This window comes from Aulonocara sp. 'chitande type north' Nkhata Bay, linkage group LG3 (genome assembly GCF_057382095.1).
Source record: "Aulonocara sp. 'chitande type north' Nkhata Bay isolate Kocher_YH1m ecotype deep benthic linkage group LG3, A_spYH_male_GT1.1, whole genome shotgun sequence".
Classification (NCBI taxonomy): domain Eukaryota; kingdom Metazoa; phylum Chordata; class Actinopteri; order Cichliformes; family Cichlidae; genus Aulonocara; species Aulonocara sp. 'chitande type north' Nkhata Bay.
In genome coordinates this window covers 43,227,559-43,247,068 of record NC_141346.1, presented here as the reverse complement: position 1 = coordinate 43,247,068, position 19,510 = coordinate 43,227,559, and the positions used below count along the sequence as shown (strand labels likewise).

The 19,510-nt window shown below is 40.8% G+C and overlaps 2 protein-coding genes across 3 annotated transcripts; one reads left to right on the top strand and one right to left on the bottom strand.

Annotated features, from left to right (window-relative positions):
- Positions 1 to 420: 420 nt before the first annotated feature.
- On the bottom strand, positions 421 to 13,071 carry LOC147335795 (phospholipid scramblase 1-like). Of its 2 annotated transcripts, XM_086282252.1 has the most exons (8): positions 12,889 to 13,071; positions 12,206 to 12,286; positions 7,669 to 7,943; positions 6,850 to 6,892; positions 6,440 to 6,660; positions 4,144 to 4,305; positions 3,090 to 3,251; positions 421 to 2,996 (listed from the first exon to the last, which is right to left on the bottom strand). In XM_086282252.1, exons 2-8 carry the CDS (start codon positions 12,216 to 12,218, stop codon positions 2,937 to 2,939), a joined length of 936 nt encoding a protein of 311 aa, XP_086138378.1. In that variant the 5' UTR covers positions 12,219 to 12,286; positions 12,889 to 13,071; the 3' UTR covers positions 421 to 2,936. The 2 variants fall into 2 exon arrangements, with proteins under 2 accessions (XP_086138378.1, XP_086138385.1); XM_086282259.1 differs by lacking the exons at positions 12,206 to 12,286; positions 12,889 to 13,071 and adding an exon at positions 8,298 to 9,831.
- A 2,078-nt stretch (positions 13,072 to 15,149) lies between these two features.
- On the top strand, positions 15,150 to 19,484 carry LOC147335794 (uncharacterized). The gene is made up of 5 exons (XM_086282230.1): positions 15,150 to 17,764; positions 17,858 to 17,956; positions 18,083 to 18,294; positions 18,711 to 18,774; positions 19,276 to 19,484. Exons 2-5 carry the CDS (start codon positions 17,858 to 17,860, stop codon positions 19,312 to 19,314), a joined length of 414 nt encoding a protein of 137 aa, XP_086138356.1. The 5' UTR covers positions 15,150 to 17,764; the 3' UTR covers positions 19,315 to 19,484.
- Positions 19,485 to 19,510: the final 26 nt, after the last annotated feature.

Genomic DNA, 19,510 nt, shown 5'->3' with positions numbered 1-19,510 from the left:
GTTCTTGAGGGATGGGTGGACATGTGCAGACATGTTCTGAAATACTATACATGAACATTTCACATGCTCCCAGGAGATGGAGCACTAAGATTTTGTATCTAACCCAGTAGCACTGCTGTTGTCTTTCACTCATGCTTCTGAACAACAGCATGGATATAAATAACTTTCTGTTAATAGGCAAATAGTACAGAAAGTTCAGACTGAAGTGAGGATGCCATTCAACAGTTAAAAAAAATAAAATTGGCTAAAAGCACGATTTGAATGGAGCTCGTTTTGAGGCGGAGCAGGAGGGACTAGATTTCCCCTACTAAACCAAAGCTCATTTTCTCCAAGTGCAACCAGATGGTCCACATTTAGGCCGACAGAGCACCTTCCCCAGATTTTCCTGCAGCATCACGTGGGCAGAAAAACAAGAGACGATTGTGCTTTTAATAAAGGCTTATCGTTGCATTTGTTTATTTGAGAAATACATCGTTGCTTGTATATGTAAAAATGTCCAATCACAAGAAAAGTGTTACAAAACATTTTTGATAAAAAACACAGGAAACATGTTGCAGCCCCTCCCAGCTGTACATATATGATAGAAAGAAAAAAAAAGCTTCCAGAGGAACAGTAAACTGTGAGTGCGCAACTTAAATCAACTGTACATGCTTTGGTTAGTACTGGCCACTCAGCATATACATATATCTATGCATGCACATACAATACATTTGGTTGGTGATGGCAAACAGCTAGCTGGATTTGAAAGCACTTGTGGCAACCAGGTCTCACGCTGGAGGCGTGCCCAGAACAAGAGTGATTATTAAACACAGAAGTGCAACATTAACCTCTCATCTATCAAACACTGTAGAGCAAAGCAACCAAATTTAAAAAAAAAACAAAAAACAAAAAAACAAGTCAATTGATTCAGTTAAGATTCTGGTCTCCTCTCTAGTTCTCTGTACCAGCAGTCATAACTGCACCAACTCTTTCCAGGGACTTAGGAACTACAGTGTTTCGTGCAAGCTTTGCCTGTGGGGTTTTCCAACCATTCTGAGGCCAGATCAATGCTCACTAACCTCAACATCTGCTTTTAAATTTTTCCCTCAGCCTGCATTTTCTCTCTCCCCTATGTCATTACGCAGGCACATGTTCAAACACAGTGGTATGTGAAGGAAACTGGATGGTGAGGTGTCACCGGCAACCACCAAACTCCATAAAGGGAGCACAGGATCATTTAGAGTAAAGCCTGTGCAACAGCTTTGCATCATGCACCATGGCTGAAGACATGTTGCTGAATAAAAAGAGTGCACTTTGGTAAAAATGTGTGATTCACAACTTCACACCAATAAAGGCAACACATCCCTAAACAAGTGACAGCGGCTAACTAGTTCAGACTTTTTTGTAAGGCAGTCAACTAACTGCACAATTAGGACAAGGCAGGTACTGTCTGTACGTAGGCACAGTAGAGCTTTGGGCTAAATGCTAAAACCTCAACAGTGGCACATGTTAACAACAGGTTGTTTAGTAGTTAAGATGCTTGCCATTTCAACCATCTAAGTTAGCATGTCTACATGCTAGTACGATGTCACTTCCTTATGTGGGCTAAATGCTAAACAGCCAGTTTACTGTGGCTAAATGTTTCCCATAAGCTTTAGTTAATGACAAAAAGACTTAGGGTGATGCACCTCCTGGCTGTAGTTAGCATTTAGCCCAAACTGAGCTTAAAGATAAACTATTTACATGGATGATAAAATAATGTCAGGCAGGTTTAATGATGAGCATATCTGCAATTATACTTCAGTGTATTTACACGCTAACATTTGCACATGATGCCACCCTGAGCTAAACAACCAGAGCGGGATTCCCGTGGCTAACGTCGAGGTTTTCTATATGGCTTCTGATAAGTGACAAAAAGATTAAAAGCTGTGCTAGTGGCTCTGTGTAGTGGAACTGTGGTCCACAAGTGGTTAGCGCCAAATGCTTATGCTAAGACATAGGTGTCAAACTCTGGCCCACGGGCCAAATTAAGAAAAGATTCATTCTTATATCTGGAGGAAGTTTTTTTTTTTTTTTTTTTTTTTTTCTTTCAATAAATATTAATGTTAGCCCGCGACTTTGTTCCAGTTTTGAATTTTGGCCCACTGTGTATTTGAGTTTGACACCCCTGTGCTAAGATATTCACAGTGACATTGATATAATGAAGCCAAGGCAGGTTTAAGGCTTACCATGTCAAGCATCATATCTTAGCGTGTTTTGCATGCCAACACTTGCTGATTAACACTAAATACAGCCTACAGTGGAGGCTCAAAGGAATGTAATAGGTTTGGTAGAGCATACACCAAAGTAATAAACAAAAGCCAACTTTTAAATTAAAAAAAATATCTGTACACAGATTATGATGATCATCATACCAAAGCAATGGACTGACAGATCGACTCTGCCACCATTTAACTGGATAAATGAAGGCAAAGCAATGAATACATCTTCTACAAAACAGTATTGTACTTCTACTAGATATACTGTTATATCTTTATAAAGCTCGAGCAAGCACATAAAATTACTAACAATAAAAGACAAACTGATTGTGACAAAAAAGAAGAAAGAAATGAAATGTGAACACAAGTGCAGCAAAACACATTCAAAAGGATGCGTGTCCACACCTGTTTCCAAGTTTAAATTTGGTAGCGTAAATTGCTTGCTATGAATACAGTGATGTGCTTAAAAAGAGGTGAAACATCTACAGAATGTACAGAAACACTGAAAATTTCAGTCTTTGACTTTGGAGAGATTCAAAGTTTTAAATCTAATCAAGAGTTTATTCACTCACAATGAGTTGTATGTGTATATAAATGGATTATGGGACTGGTAACAAATGAACAAAACAATTACAAATGTTACATAACAGGAAAACACCTTCATCATAGGCCGCCCCCCCACGGTTCCTCTTTCCTCTGTTATGAAAACACACTGCTGCGCTGGTTGGCCTCTCCGACTTTCTCAAAGAACATGAAATCCTGCAAAGCAACGTTAAAAGTAATGAATTATTTTATTCAACAACACACCACATATTTCAAAATCAACTATGTTCTTCTAGATTGGGGACTTACGATGAGGAAGCAGGCGCCCATTAGCACAGCTTTCATCTTCACGTCCAAGTCCAGCGGGAACTGGATGCCAAAATTATCTGTGTCAGTGAAGACTTCCTTCAAAAGGCCGCTCCACTGCTTGCTGATGCGACCAATGGGTGTGCCACCATCTTTCCCCTTCAGCTGCAAAAAAAAAAATAATACCAGCGTTCATCACAAGTTGTTAATCCTGTCGCACACACTTTCTTTAAACAATGGAAACAACATCAGCCTTGCTGCTGTTTAAAATTTTCTTGCCTTCTTGCTGAGAAATAAAAGCTTAACATGCACTTATCAGGAGATAAAACAGCTTTTTTGGTCCTTATGAAAGGTAACACAATCTGACCACCAGCAGCACTAAGGATCATTCACTTGGTGTCAAACTAATGGGAAAAATGTGTTTCCGTGAATGCTCTTTAGTGTTGGAAAAGTAACTGGACGAGTGGGAGAAAATACTGACAAGCAAGCTCACCAAGACACAAGAAGATTACGTAATAAAGAAAATCTCAAGCACAACCTTTGTGCAAACAGATGACAAAAAGCAGGCTCTGCTGCAATCCTGGCAGATCAGCTGACCTGATCTGCTATTTAAGCTGCTTTAGCCTCCCTACAATTGCATTTCCCCTGCGTCTAATCACAACTACTTGCAGCCAGTAGTTGTATCATGTCAATTCTCAAGTAATGTGTGCAGGATGTCATGTGGGAAACCAGGAAGTGAGACTAATAGGAAGATTTAATTTTTTCATTGCACAGGCTGGATAGTAGCCTGACTTCGAGGTGTACCCTCATATTTTATGGACAGATAAGAGTCGTATCAACCTTTTCACTAAACTCTACAATAAAGTGAATAGAAAGTGTTTTCCAAAACTATCAACTATTCCTTTGACTTAATTAAAATCATCATCAACATTTCTGTGACTGTTACCAGTCCTGTTTAGATTATCTGAGTGGATCTGTAACAAATCACTGTTGGCTGATGGATGAAATTTACTCAGAGTTCGGTTTCCCCCCACAAACAACGACCCTCTGAGCTCACCTCAAAGTTGACATCTCCACAGCAGTTGCAGGCAAAGCAGGGCCCCTCCAGTCTCATGAGTGTCTCCTTGTTTGCTCCCTGGATGGAAAACTTTGGCAGGAAAGGGTGCCAGTCCTGTTTGACGTACCCTATGGTGGTCCCAGGTGGAGCCTGGACCTCCATCTGTTGGTCACATAGTTAGTTAGACACATAGTAGCTCTGCACAAAATTAGAAAGCTATTTCACAGAGCTTCGTTTGCTCTCTTTCCTGGACACTGACAGCTATAAATAAAACGTCACGCGGTGTCATGCTGGACAGCAGGAATGATAAGTGAGGCTGACTGCTTGATTGTTAAACCATGTAAACAAAGGGAATGCATCTCACATGGTTCCTGTCTGGGCACTAAACCGAGAGCTGCAGTATGATTGGATATCTTCTTAGATTTGTACCATTGGGAACTTTCTGTAGACAGACCACTAACGATGTGATTACACAAGGGCAAAGAGAAAAAGGTCTCAGTGGACGTATGGCAAAGGATCAGGGAGTCTAGGAAATAGTTTGGACAGACAAAAGGGCCATTCATGGTCTTAACAAAACCCTGCCTGAGCAGAGTGGCACACAAAGGCACTGAAACACCGGTCAGCAGCAACCACTCGGCAACAGTAACTCAAGACAAAGAGAGGAAAGGCAAAGGTATGAACCACTGGCACTGTGAGGCTGCAGGTTGTTATGAAGAATGAAGAACTGATAGGCCTCTGTATTTTACATGAGAAAAGACTAACAATTATTTATTACTTTAAACACAGGACTAAGGTTTTCTTCCAGTCTGGCTGTAAGTAGCAGTATCAAATGTCTGTTACATGCACTATAACATGCACTAGACTATGGTGAATTCAAATGTCTTGGGGGCCAGAATTGTCCTGGCAAAGACTCAGATCTGACCCTCTGGACAGCTTTTGAAATGTGAAGGACGACATAATGGACGTGGCTTTTCCTGCTGATACTGACTCTGGCCCGGCCATGCCAGAACCTTGTGATTTAAATTTAAGCTGTAAATGTGTTAGAGACGTGTTGATAAGTAGCTTTTTTACATGTTATTTGGATCTGAGCCACAAGAGCAGGGAGCTCGTGCTTAAAAACAAAGTTATTTTAACATCATCTCCAAGAGAAGCCATAGCGAGTCTGTCCACACAGTCTCCCTGTGTTGAATTCAAGACCTTTAATAAGCATATTTACAGCATGGTACCAAACAGTATCAGCCTTTATGTATTGCATCCCCATTCATAACATCTGTAGAGGTTGTGTTAAATAACCGGTAAATAACCATCTGATACCAGATGTTCTGAGGGAAATTCAAGAAATTAAACTGTCTGCATCTGTTCCACAGTGCATTGACTGCTCACTGGAAGCCTCCTTTTAACTGCTTACACTGTGCACTCTGTACATTTCACCATAAAACTCAAACGTGCATAAAAAGCAAATACCAGTGTCCTTGTCAAACTGACTCCAATTTCACATCAATTATCACTAATGATACAGGCAGGGTCTGCAGCTCCAATCGACTGTCAATGCAGAGAACATTAATCTGCATGCAGCTGGTTCCAGGACAGAGCACACTGATAACTCAGAGCAGTTTCTTTGGTCACCTGGACCAATCAGCAGTAAATTAGCCCACTTCCCACCCTAAAAACTACTTTAAATCCAGCAGGGTTAACAGAGGCAGGCGAATAAATCAGACTTGTATAGCAGCTCCACTAAAAACATTCCTGAAGAATAGAAGTAAATCCTGAACAGGAGATGAGCTGTTGTAAGTGTAAGTGTCACAAAATAAACTACAGAGCTCGCGTTTCTCTTAAAATCTTCAGATTTTTCCTTTAATTTCTACATTACATTAAAAAAAAAATAATCATTGCCCCTTATAAAACTGTAATGTCTTGATTTATTTGCCTTTATCTGATCTAACTTTTGTATCTATCTTTATTTAATCAAAAAAAGTGATTAGGTATGTCTTAACATAAACTACGAACAGAGTGCTACAGAAAGTGAACAGAGTGCTACAGAAAGTAAAGAGTTTATTCTTCCCTATTTGAGTCTCTTCAGATATTTAATATAGCTAAAGATTAACCAGCACATCTAGATCAAATACAATAATCCAGATATGATGGATGAGTACTCAGATTTCACACCAAAAATGCTTTTGACCGGGAACAATATTGGTCTAGGTGTGGTAAATGAATGCAATATGACTCCATTAACCTCTTTCAACACTAGCCAAGTCACTTCTACTCAAACACAGAAACATTAGAGTGGACTGACCTCTTGCAAGCAGCAGGGACACCAGCAGGAGACGCAGCGGAAAGGCCTGATGAGACGGATAACCTCCCTGTCCATGTTGTCCTTTATTTTCATGTCGAAGCTGCGCAGAGAGCCGCAACAGTTCCTGGTGCAGCAGTCATTCTTCTCTTTGGCCTTGTAGATCTTTTGACCCAGACTGTTTTTGATTTCATACTGGTTGTTTGTCTCAAAACCGATGAATGCTGGGCGTGGTTGGGAAAAGAGAAGGGAAAACGGTGAGCAATGAAGTAAAGATAAGTAAGGAATTTCAAGGGCAGATATAATTTTTCTTCCATTCGTTTTCATCTTGAGAGGCTTTAAGCCTCACACACTGCTGCTTATGAGCTGCTGAAGGATTAAATATTCTGTGTTCAACAAGATGCACGCCTCACCTTCCAGGAGTTCGACTTTCTGATGGATCAGGATCTGGTCAATCTAAAACCGAAGGAGAGAAAGCAAACTGAAAATAAAGCAACTCTGTGGCACATCCTGCAATCTGAAAGTCTCTTCCTTCTAAAAACAATTAAAAGCACGTATGACCTCACATATCGTTTTAAAAAGGAAACTGACTTTAGTGTCACAAATCCTAGTTGAGATTAATGATCACCAAAAAGTGCAGCAAACTGCAAGTATTTCAATGGTGAGCCAACAGAACTATAAAACACTACTTTTACCCACTACAGTCTTAAACATGTGACCTTTTCTCTTACTGCTTGGCATGCAACAGATCCAGGAACTGTGTCGGGTTACGCACATGGCCAGCAATTTCTCAAGTTCATACAAATTCCAAGTAAAATGGAAGGATTAACTGAGTCATCGGTCATTGTTAGAAAGTTTACTTCGTGACAAAAAAAAAATTTGTGACATTTAAGAAGACAGTGGAACCAATCGTAGCTCTCAAAATCACCTGACTGCACTGACTTTTCTTTTTTTTTTTTTTAATCTGCCTGTCAGCTTGGATATTGTAATACTAAACATACAATGTAATGCCTGATATAACACTAATAGGAACGAATGACTAGATAGATAAAAGAAAGACGTGAACAAGTGGAGCCTACAGTGAATTTTCAGAGCTCATCTTGGAAAAGCAAAATATGTCTGGCACAAAAGTGCATTCAGATCATAATTGTGACTCCAAAAGCTGCTGAACAGGACAGCATATAAAACAAAACAACAAAAAACTGCACTGGTTTAACCTTTCTCTGCCCTACCTGTGTGAGGTACTCAAGTCCAGGTGGGACACCAACGGGGACTGCTGGACCTCCAGGAGCTGGTGAAATCCCCCCTGGTGGGCCACCGTATTCAGGGCCTGGAGCTGGCCCTATGGGTGCTGGCTGGTACATGACCGCAGGTTGTCCTGAATAGCCCATGTTGAAGCCCGGTGCAGGGGCTTGACTGGGATCTCCATATCCAGGAGGAACTGGATACGGTGCTCCGCCGGGTTGAGACATGGGATAGGGTGGCTGGTTTGGAGCGCCTGGGTAAACTGGAAGGGGGAAAAAAATAGACACAATCAAAACCTGTTCAGATATACCGACAGTCTGATTTGATTGAATTTGAATTCATGAGCTCAGTTGTTGCTGTACAAACTATGACAGTCAAACTTTAGAAAGTAGAGCTCAATTTTACCATAAAACAACCAGAGAATACAAGGAAAATAAATAAAGCTGTAATATGCAAGATAGGGCACAAAAAACTAAAAGACACCATCAACCCTGAGTATGAATGATAATATAAATATACACACATAAAAATGATATAAGAGTCAAAAGCCTGAAGCTGCTGTTTAGGATTATAGACCAGCTGCGTTGACCACGGCTGGTCGTCTCCAGGTTCTTACCTTCCAGTCAGAGCAGAGAGAGAAGCTGAGAGCAGTGATCGCCGAGTGTCTCGCTAGAAGCAGCTACTCTGCTGAGTGTGAGTGCGTGTGTGTGCACGCTGTGAATCATCCGCCCTTTCCCCCCCCCCCCTTTTTTTTTTTTTTTTTTAGTAGACAGGGCAGAGCTAATTGGCCGGTGATTGCAACACAACAGTAATGACCTACCTATACTGGAAAAACTGGATCCATGATATGTTGGAAACCAATTGTCAGTGTTTCCATGGTGGAAAAACTGAATATGTGATGTGAAAACTAAGATTTGGGGATCTTTTGGACAGGAACTGAAGATTCTTACATTAAGTGAGGATTTCAGATAGGAAGAGCGGACGCCGTCAGCACAGGGATATGTAACTTTGTCTCTCACAGTGTTTGCATCTTATTTAAAGCAGCTGTTGCGTTAAATCAACAGAACCATAAGTGCACACTAGTCTCAAGAGGCTAGCAGCCAGCCTACTCTGTGGCTGCCCTGGAGAATGCCACGAGGGGCCATAAGACCCTACACAGGGCCAGTTGCACCTCTGTTGTGTGCTATGGGACTCACTTTCACAAGATTCATAACAATGACTAACTGGGGATTGCTTACTTTTATGAATGTGTAAAACGCTGTTATCAGATAAACTGCAAGGTCCACTGGAACACAGCTGTCCTTATGATCATATGTTATGCCAATAACGTCTAAACTGAGTCGAATGGTTTTGTAATGTCCTTGTTTAAAATGCAAAAATGTGATCATTCTCACTTCATAACGACAACAACGTTGGTCAAAATTATACAGCATTGACCGATCAGTCTTTGGTGTGTAAAAAGACACATTTCCCCTCACTACTACAGTCGTGCACACACGCACGCATATCTCGTTCCATAGTACAGACCTCGTTTAGAACACAGCATTTAAGCCCCACTGTAAAATGTAAAATGTGAGATGTCTGAGATAATGGAAAATCAATGCCGAATTTTATTAACCACCTTCCCTTATCCTGCTTCCAAGAATAAAGGTTAAAAAAAATGTTAATAGTTTCACTATCATAGGACTGCTGCTATGATTTTAACAGACAAGATAAAAAAAAAAAAAAAAGAAATCTGGTGTGGTGGAGAGGCAGAAAATGTAGAAAATTTTAATAGTGCAAGTCTAATGCATCGTGGTGGTCGTTTGTACTTGTACTGAGGACGGTTTCCTTTAGCCCTGAGAACTGTGTGTAAGCCGGCCTGACCTGAAACCCCAATATCACGATGATGGTTATCAACTTCCTCTATTAAGCCGGGCTTTCTGCCTCCCTGTGAGTGTCTCCTACACCAATCAGAGACATTATCAAATGATGATGATAAATGGCGATGATAATAAAAACCTAATGGTGAAACTCCCCACTGTTACAAACAAAAGAGATTAAAGCTGCAGAAACTTGTTGATTTTGCGATTTAGTAAACAGAGCAGTAAAAATCAACATTTTAATTTGAGAAAATTATTGAAACACTGCATGGTGCTCTAGTTTTTTCCCCCCTAACACGACAGCTACACGTTTAACTAATAATAAACATTAACATCCCTTATTGACAAAGGGTAGCTCCACATATTTCAGTGTGACAGATTTATTTTTTTTACTACACCAGGAGATGTGTGTCTCCACCTGGGATCAAAGTGGGGCTCCTCATGCATTAATGAGACACACAGAAAACTCATTTTAAGGTCAACACAGCTTTGTAATCTCGCTTTCCCGTGTTTGTAGTCTTTTCCAATATGAGGGTTTTCTGCTTATTTTAAATATATAAATCTATATAGAAATATAAATGACAAACTGACTTTGGTTAACAGCTCTAGTTTATGACGGGACCCCCAAAAAACAAAATTTACCTTTACCAGATATTCATTTGGGGAAAGTTGTGAACTGCCCAAGGAAGAAAAGACAAAGGAAGCTGAAGACATTTTTGCTCGTAGAGAAATGATTGGTTACTTAATGGCTCACTTTACTACACAGGAAGCATCAACCATAAAGTCACTGCCTTAACACAAATGACGTGACGAGCCTCCTGAGTCACACCTGCTGACAGACCGTCATGTGAAAGTATGTGTGCTGTGCCGTTTTCTAACAGCAGTCAGGACATAATTAAGAAAGAATTTAGAAAGATCAAATTTAGATCAGCTTGTTTTTGCTGACGAGAGCGTCCACATGCCCGTTGGGTTTCTCTCTGAATGTTATATCTGAGCTGCTTTTCTGCACTGTATGTTCTTTACAGATGTGCTTTTTGATGTGAATCGCAGCGAGTATACTGGTAATGGAAAAAAAAAACTAAACAAAAAGGTCTATACACATTTAAATGGAATGGGATGTCAATAAGGGATTTTGGTCTCAAGACTGGCCAAACTGGTTTTTATTCACATCGTGCAATTACCTGAAGCACATGAGTCTAACTTTTCTAAAGGTCACTGGCCTGTGGTTCCCCCCCCCCACACACACACACACACACGACCAAGTAAAAGATTGTGAGAGGAAGGCAGCTGCAGGAGTGCCTGATGATCTTTCCACAGTCTCATCTAGAAAAATTTTACTTCCTCTTGTGAGTGAGCATGGACTCCTATGGAAGGGTGAAAATGCACCATGAGCTCAGCTAAGCAGATCCTCCCTCGGAGTGTCTCCACAGCACTACAAGCACTGGGCGGGGGCAGGGATGGACAACCAGAAGCGAGAAACTACTCAGAAAAGCATTCCTGAAATTATTCCTCCATCAAATTATTAATTAAACCCTGTCCAGAGAAAGACACTCAAAAACGAGGTGGACATGACAGCTAGTACTTTGCCTGGGAAAGAGGAAGGATTCTCCCCCCCATGTTTACTTAATATTATGACTAGTATTGGTTTACATATTCACCTAACAAGCAAAAGATCTCTGGTTGGATCCGGGAGGATCCTTCTAGTGAAGTGACGCCATCACCGATGCAGATTCTGTCCCTGCTCTATTTATGCTCCCCTCACTGCTTTACCACCTATGTGCAGGTCAGGCTCAGTCACCAGTGAGGAATACATGTAAACTATAAAATGATGTTTTCAATCAGTTTGCACTTGATATTCCCACTCAGCAGTAAGGATAAATACAAAGCTGACAACGTTTTGTGTTGTTTTTTTCCCCCCCTCCTGTCTCGGCATTAGAATTGTTGTCTGAATGCCAAAAAATTCCAAAAAGATTTACTTTCATGAGTGGAGCACTACTTTCTTTTGAGTCGTTACAACCACAACGAACAAGACCGGGTGACTGGAAAAGCCCATTTAGTCACGAGTCTGCTGGCAAAGGCTGATGAATGTAATAAAGCCTTGTGGACTACAATTAAAAAACAACCTCTTGTGCCATTTGTGTGTAATGAAAGTTTAAAAAGGAAGTTAGACAGTGTGAAGCTAGTGGTCTGCCTTTGCTCAACATCCCTCTCTTTACTTCACATTTAATAGAAAAGAAAAAAAAAAGAAAAAAAACAGAAAAAAGTGTGGGTGCATCCACTGCGCTGGCATACACAAACAATAGCACCTTTCACCTTTTCCACTCAGTGAGAGAAGTCTGCTGGGCCAAAGACTCTGACGTGTTTTCAAGAAAGTATTCCTGGAATTTCTTGGGGAAGAAAAAATAAAAAACATCCCCCACCTTCAGAAGTCTACTGTGTGGGCTGGACAGTGTGCTCATTATTCAGGCTGTTGGGTTTAGTGGAAAGCTAACGGGGCAAGTGTGAGAAAACTTCTAGCGTGACGTAATGGAAGCAAAGTGTTAAAACTATTAAAGTACGCCACACTGCTCACGTTTTTAAAACACTCTTACGTCTTCATATTTTCGTCCAAAGAAAAAACTGAAAACAAAAGTCAGCATAAATGTGAAATCTAGGCACTTACCAGGAGCAGACATGGTGCAGAGCTTTTCTGGGCGGAGGAAGAAAAATAAGGTCACACTTCCCGCACGGTTTCTATGGGAAACTGAAAGGATAAAGGGAAGAAGAGAAAAAAAGGAGAGGGGTGGGTGTAATAGAAACCAGCAGGACTGGAGGAGGGTGCGCAGAGAGCGACAATAACACAAACGTGAATTTTTAACTTCAATCGGCCATGCGTTCAAGGCGAGCGACTCGAGGTTGTGTGTAAATGTGCCCTATGTGGCATCCCGACACAAAGCTTCACGGATAATATCCAGACACAGACCAGAGGTCCAAAACAATCCTGACAATGTTGGGTTCAAAGTCGTGGCCCTTTTGTCCCTGATGCACAGTATTTCAGACCTAAATCATAAAAATAAAAGGAGTGGGTGTGCCCCGTGTCAGCCCAAGACTGGCAGCTAACTGCCACTAAATGTCAGCATTAAGCTTCTTTTTTTTTTGCCCCTTTAGACGTCATTAAAGTTCCCTCTCATGTTCCCATGAGAGCTTATTAAAGAGAAAAACACCTACAGCTTCTTAAAGTAAAGGTCGCGAGCATCTCCTTCCTCGTGAGCAGTCTTTATGTCGTAGTAAAAGAAAGAAGAAGAAAAAAACACTCGAGCTAAAATATGGTGAGGAACAGCACACACTCACACAAAAATATCTCACCTCAGTGGCTGTTTTCCCTGAAGATCCAGCGACAAGAAATGGAAAGAAAGTGGTGGGAAAGCAGAAGCTTGCTGTGCTCTTCCTTTAACCTGTTAGCTGCAGCTGTGCTGTACGCCTCCCTCCACTTCTTCCTAGTCTCCTCCCCCTTTCCGGGATTTTACATGGGCTAAGGCTTTGGTGGGTCACTGAGATGAGGGCTTTTGTGCACTGGGCGGGAAGAGGAGACCGGCGTCACCAGGGACGTCTAAACTTGTTATCGCTCGCTGCAGATGCGGGAGGAAGACGAGAAGGAGCGGAGCGATCTGTGAAACACTGGGGCAGCTCCGACCACCAGGGGGCGCCAAAATGCCAGAAATCACAGCCACCTTCTCCGGCTCCTCCTCCTCAGGAAACCCAGACACTACAGTAAATACACAGTACATATATGTACATAATGTCACAAGAAAAACAATGGTGTGCTTGGTTTCAACGTAACTTTATTCTTTCATGAGTTATTTACAAGTTTCTCTTTGTTCACAGCCATTGACATGTCGAAGAGGTTAACACGTGAGGAGCGGATTGAAATTGTGGTGATATCTGGTGAACGCAGTAACCGGGTCATTGCAGATAACCAGGTCATTGCAGCAGATTTCAATGCAAAACACCCTACGAGACCACCCATCTCCCATGCTGTGACATTACCAATAAGTTTGATGTGTCACATGGCCCTCTTCCTATTGAAAAAACAAAAGTTGTATCCAAGATGGCCGACTTCTGAATGGCCACCATGGTCACCACCCATCTTCAAGAGTTTACCTCCTCACGTATACTAATGTGCCACAAACAGGACTTAAATATCACCAACCATTCCTATTTTATTACGGTGTATCCATATAAATGGCCCACCCTGTACAATTAATCCAGCTTTAAGAACAATGTAAAAATAAACTTAAACTCAAAATATAATGTTTAAAACTAACTTGTTCTTCTTATTGAGCATTTTCCAATGCTATATTTTTGCTTTTCAAACATAGCAAGAAGTTAAAAAATAGCAATAACTTAATTTAAAACATTACGTAAGGGGAAATTCGAGTATTCATAGAAGCAAGGAAGGATTAGTAGTAAAATGTAGGCTACTTGAACCAAAAATCAAAATAGTCATACTTATATAAGCAGAATGGAAACTTTCAGTTAAATTATTAAATTAAGATTAATTCTAAGATTCAGTAATGGGTAAACACCAATTTTACATTGGTAAGATCTTGTACTGCTGCTGCTATATATAAGCTGATGCAAAACGTTGGACTTTATGGGGCAACTAAAGTGTCCTAAAAAAAATGAACAGGCCAAAAATAAACATATGAGTAGTTTGTATAAAAGTAGAAAGAGAAATGGCTCCCATCAGCAGCTCAGTGTGGTTTGTTTTGGCTGCCTCACTTTGTGCTAGCTCACGGTAAACTCATATGTCTTTGACATACGTTGCTCATTTTGATATTTCTGCTCATCTCTCACAAACACAAATAGCTGAACTTACATTGCATTTCAATGCAGATTCAATCGGGAAAAAAAAATATATATATATATATATATATATATATATTTTTTTTTTTTTTTTTTTTTCTCATTAATATTTTTTGTGAGTGAGGATCGTCTCTGCGAGTCTATATTTGGGACCTGCTGCAATGCCTGATACTTATAGGGCAAAAAGACGGGGCGGAGTGTGTCAGCTCATACACACAGTTAGAGAGAGAGAGAGAGGGCCATACACAGGACACATACTACCAATCACTGTACTGTGCAAAATTGTGAAGCCTCCACTTATTTCTAGTATTTTGCTACCAATGAGCCAGACATAGAAGACCACTAATTTTTCTTTTTAAAAGTGGTCATGAGCAATAGTTTCCAGGCTTTCTGGAGATTTTTCTTTGCTCATTGGTTGCTTTTTCACTCATTTCCAACCCAGTTCTTGTACCTGTCATGCTTTAGGGCTGCGTTTCAGCCAGTGGTGTTGGAGATCTTGTATAAATTAATAGAATTATGGAGGTAGAAGAGTGCCATCAGATTTTGGTTGACCATGCAGTACCATTTCCAAGGAGTTTGATTGGCGACAAGTTCATTATTCAGCATGATAATGATCCCAAACACACTGCCAATGCACTGGATAGAAAAACACACAATGACAATTTTGTGTGTGCAAATTTTACTGTGTGCATTGTGGTTTATGTGATCTGGTTTATTTGCTTTATTGATTGATTGATTTTTTTTATTTTTTGAGAATAGAAAATCAGTAACACTCAATAAACATTAAGCTATTAAACATGATTAAATTTGCCTAGGCATCACTACTCTCCTCTCAGTCTCAAAATGAAAAAACAGGCTCAGATCAAGTGCAAGTAGTCGTATCGTAGCACATCTTTAAAAACCGAAGACGCAGGAGCATTTGTTTGGCTTAATCCTAGCCTTTAGCCTCTAACCAATCCTCTCTACTGAAACCTGTAACCTCTTAAACACGAGAGCCAACAAAATGTCCTAACATCTGAAAGATGATCCTCACGCTTACATCTTCGGGAGGACATTTGGTCCTGTTTTGTAACAAAAGGACACGTACAGTCGCACACCCAGCTCGAGGCTCCTAATGAGGCCTGTCCCCGATAATGGGGGTAATCAGTGCAGCCTATCTGGCCTCTGCCCGTGCTGACATGCTGCCAGCCTTGTCGTGGCTTATTTATACATGACTGATCTATCAACACTGGCTCTATGTTTGGTGAGCCTCAGTGTCCCAAAATAGAAATAATTAGGACAGGGCGGAAAAAGAGGAAAAGTGAAAACGTGTCTCAAAGCGCATACCCTTCGAGTAGACCCCCACCGGCCCCACCCGATCCTCTGCCAATCTCTATCCATCCCAGCTACACTGTCTCTCCTGTGTTTTGTTTTCTGCAGCAGGCCGGCGGGAGGAAGACGGGTGGAGAGGGCTGTCTGTGTGGTCTCAGTGGGGTGGTGATTTGAAGTCGGGCGAAGCAGAGTGCTTTAGATAACCACACACACTGATGCTATCTCTGATTGCTGTGGATGGGTCCTTTTCTTTGGGGATTTACGACACAAAAACAAGCTGACTTACACAAATACTTTAATTAATTAGTAAACTTACTACAGTTTTCATTTGTCAGTAATTATTAATGATCAATTAGGTAATCTAGATACACTTATTTACTGCAAAATGCATTTAAATGGGTTTCTGTAATAACTGAGCAAGTTATGTGTTCACTGGGTGGATGCTAAACAGATAGCGGTTTCCAGCAGAGAGCAAAAGGAGCACAGCATATTTTGTTCTTATCAGAGAGAGAATGAACCTTCATTTGAGATGCTATTTGTCATCTGATGTTTGCACGGTGCAGCAAAAGTCTTTTAATCTTTCAACTCTTTCAAAATAAGTTCCCTGTATGCTGAAGTCTGATTACTATAGGCTGCATAAAGGAACTTGTTTGAAGAAAATGAAGTCTATAGAAACCTGACAGAATAATGCAGCTGAAATAACATAAGCTGAGTTTTCGATGTCTGTAGCTGAATTCACTGCACGAGCTTAGGAGCACCTCTGAATACCATGTTCAAAGAATATAGTTGCTTTACACACAAATGTTAAAACAGTCTCCACAAACAGCAGTGTCTTCTCTGCGCCTGAGTTCCTTTAAGGCGAGGTGGAAAAGTTGTCTTTTAAAATGGTGAGTAAAAAATTGTGTTGTTGTTTTTCAAACATTCACAGATGCTGTATGCTCAAAATACAGCATCTGCAATGGTATGGCGGTACATCAGTGCACATGGCACATCTGTGAAGGCACCACTAATGCTGAACAATATGTGCAGGTTTAGGAGGAACATATGATGCCACCCAAATGACTTTTTCCTTTTCAAGGAAGCCCTTGCTTAATTCAGTGAGAGATGACATGGAGGACATTCAAATGACTCCAGCTGTGGTCAGTGGTTTTGGATCATGACCAGCCTCTGCTCCACTTAACGCACATGCAGCTGAAGACTTTGTCTAACACCTGTTTGAGCTCCACTGCCACAAGGACAGATTACTACCTCATACCACGATACCTGCATTGATTTGACATTTAAGCTCTTCATTGTATCACACTGAGATTCTGAGCTTTTCGCTTTTTTGTCTTAACTGAGCTCCTTGTTTAGTGTAATTTTGTTTTTTGAGCTATTTTCTTCTGTGACAGCTGTGACATAGTAGTAAATAAAGTATGTGTTATCTTATGTTAAGCTATCTTATCCTAAAGAAATCGACATGCTTGCATTTGCAGATCACTTCACGGTTCATAACTCCACCTAAATCTCTGCTTTTGTAAAAACCGGGCTGACGAGCATTCGATGTGATACAGTGTAAAGAGTATAAAGATGTTGTTTTCACTCATGCTTCTCAGCTTCATGCCTGCATAAATGACATGGGAGGATGTAAAGCCTGAGGGTATGCATTACTCCGGGCGAGCTTGTAAACTAAGTGGTCTTATCATACTCTCATCTGTCCGCAGCAGCAATAATGAAAGCGGAGGAGGGCGTGGTGGGGCCGAAGCCATGTGTGTGTGTAGCTGTATGTAAGTGTGTCAGGGCATGTTGTCTGAACCTAAAATCTCTTAAGGTTTTGACAATAATGATTGACAATAATGATGTTAAGGAAGCGAGGCGGCAGGTTTAATTGGCATGTCTGAAGTCACATAGTCTCTCTCACACACACACATACACACACTTAGCCTAAACAGCCCCATAATAGTCCCAAAATATAAACCCACCCTGGAAGCATGGCTACAAATACCCTCCTCTCCACACTGGTCAGCAGAGAGGGACCCGAGACAGCTTAGAGTCGAAATCCAAAGAGAAAACCAGAGATTTTAAGGTGAGCAAAGGGTTTGTTTTCAGATTCATTTTGTTGTGTGACTGCACCCTTACAGGGAATCAAGACTCACAATCTCTCTTTTGCGCTGTGCAGATGCTTGGCTCTAGATGGATGCTGCCCTTCCTGGCTCTTTACCTGCTGCTGGAGGAGATATCTGCTGCTGTCATACCAAGCAGATCCAGAAACAAGAGGGTAAGCCCTTTTTGTTTTTTTTATTAACAGACATTAAATTTATTACCACTTTCGGACAAGCAATTTAAACAGCTACTGGCATTTAATCCTTTTCCATCTTATTGAATGATCTGATTACGTCCTCAGGAGGACACCTTAATGGACCAAGAAGTCTTTTCCCACCTGTTCGATCACTTGGACATGAGCGACCTCTCTGTGGGTGACGCAGGGGGGATGGTGGGAGATGTAGACAATGGCTCCTTTCAGTCAGAGACTTTCATCGCCCCGACAGAACACCTTCCCGCCCAGCGGCAGCACCCGAACCAGCACCAGCATAACCGGAAAGCCAATGAGAAGAGGTTAGGACAAATGGCTCTAGATATTGTCGAACAGTTGGTTATACAGCCACACGTGATAGAGAAAAGGTGTAAATAGTGCAAATTAGCTGTAAATACAGCAACTATGTGCTTATGCAGCTTATATAAACTGACAAGTTATGATTTATGGGGATGATTGTTACTTATATTAGATGTATTAATCCTATGATGTAATTTACAACAAAGGACACTTGTAAATTTGGAGTCAAGTAGATGAAGATGAATATCTTAACGCTTTTGAAGATTTTTAGCTCTTGGCCAAAATACATGTAATTCTGATGTAAAAATGAGAAGATCAAATGATCAGTCCAGAACCAAATGATGTCTTTTGATTTGATGCTTGCACGTATTTGATTCCCTGATGTTGTGTTGAATTCTGACTGCCTTCCTCTCTACAGGAGGAAGGTCGCTCCTCTGGACCCCATCGGCGGCTTTCAAATATCCAGCTTCAGAACCCGAATGGTGAGCGGCAAATGACACTTATCCCCATTTTCCCACCAAATAACCTGCATCGCAGCGACATTTAAATGCCACAAGCTCAACACACTCGCACTGTTGATACATAAAGTATACATGTGGGCCTGAAACATCGATGGCTTTAGCTTTAAACAGAAGTTATTATTCAGATTATTTTTAGCAGACTGCAAAGTAAAAAATATGCAAACAGAACTATATGCTGTCCCATTCAGTGCAAAGAAAGCAATCTATTCCTAAACTTGTATTCTATGAACAAATATCTAATAGTTTAAAATATACATAAATACATATGCTTGAGTCATTGAAGTCATTATTGCTTGAATGGCCTATTTGCATATGCAGTTATCATCTTTCATGGCTTGTGTAAGTTTTCTGTGACACTGGTAGCCATTTCTAGCCCCTACAACAATGCTTCAGCATTAATAATTTAAAAACCTTGCACTTGTCTAATATGAAGAACTGAGCATTTATATATTTGTTTTGCAGGATGAACCAGACCTCCCCAGGGAAGATTATCAGAACTAGAAAGCCTACTAAATATCACGCATGAATTTTTGTATAACTTGGCATTTATTCAGTATCTGTGCCATACTAACGAGTGAGATTCCTGCCAGCTGTCGCCCTCTGCTGGTAGAAGACAAAACCTGACAAACACTGTTGTGTGCCAACACCTAACAAAATGTGATATGTAACTGTTTGTTTTTTGTGTGTCATTTTATTA

Coding starts and splice junctions, on each gene's coding strand:
- LOC147335795 (XM_086282252.1), bottom strand. Junction 6,661..6,849: donor GAAAGTCGAACTCCTGGAAG/GTGAGGCGTGCA, acceptor AACCACGCCCAG/CATTCATCGGTTTTGAGACA. Junction 2,997..3,089: donor TGGGCGCCTGCTTCCTCATC/GTAAGTCCCCAA, acceptor GTTGCTTTGCAG/GATTTCATGTTCTTTGAGAA.
- LOC147335794 (XM_086282230.1), top strand. CDS start 17,858: ATGCTTGGCTCTAGATGGATGCTGCCCTTCCTGGCTCTTTACCTGCTG. Junction 17,957..18,082: donor GCAGATCCAGAAACAAGAGG/GTAAGCCCTTTT, acceptor TTACGTCCTCAG/GAGGACACCTTAATGGACCA. Junction 18,775..19,275: donor CCAGCTTCAGAACCCGAATG/GTGAGCGGCAAA, acceptor TTTGTTTTGCAG/GATGAACCAGACCTCCCCAG.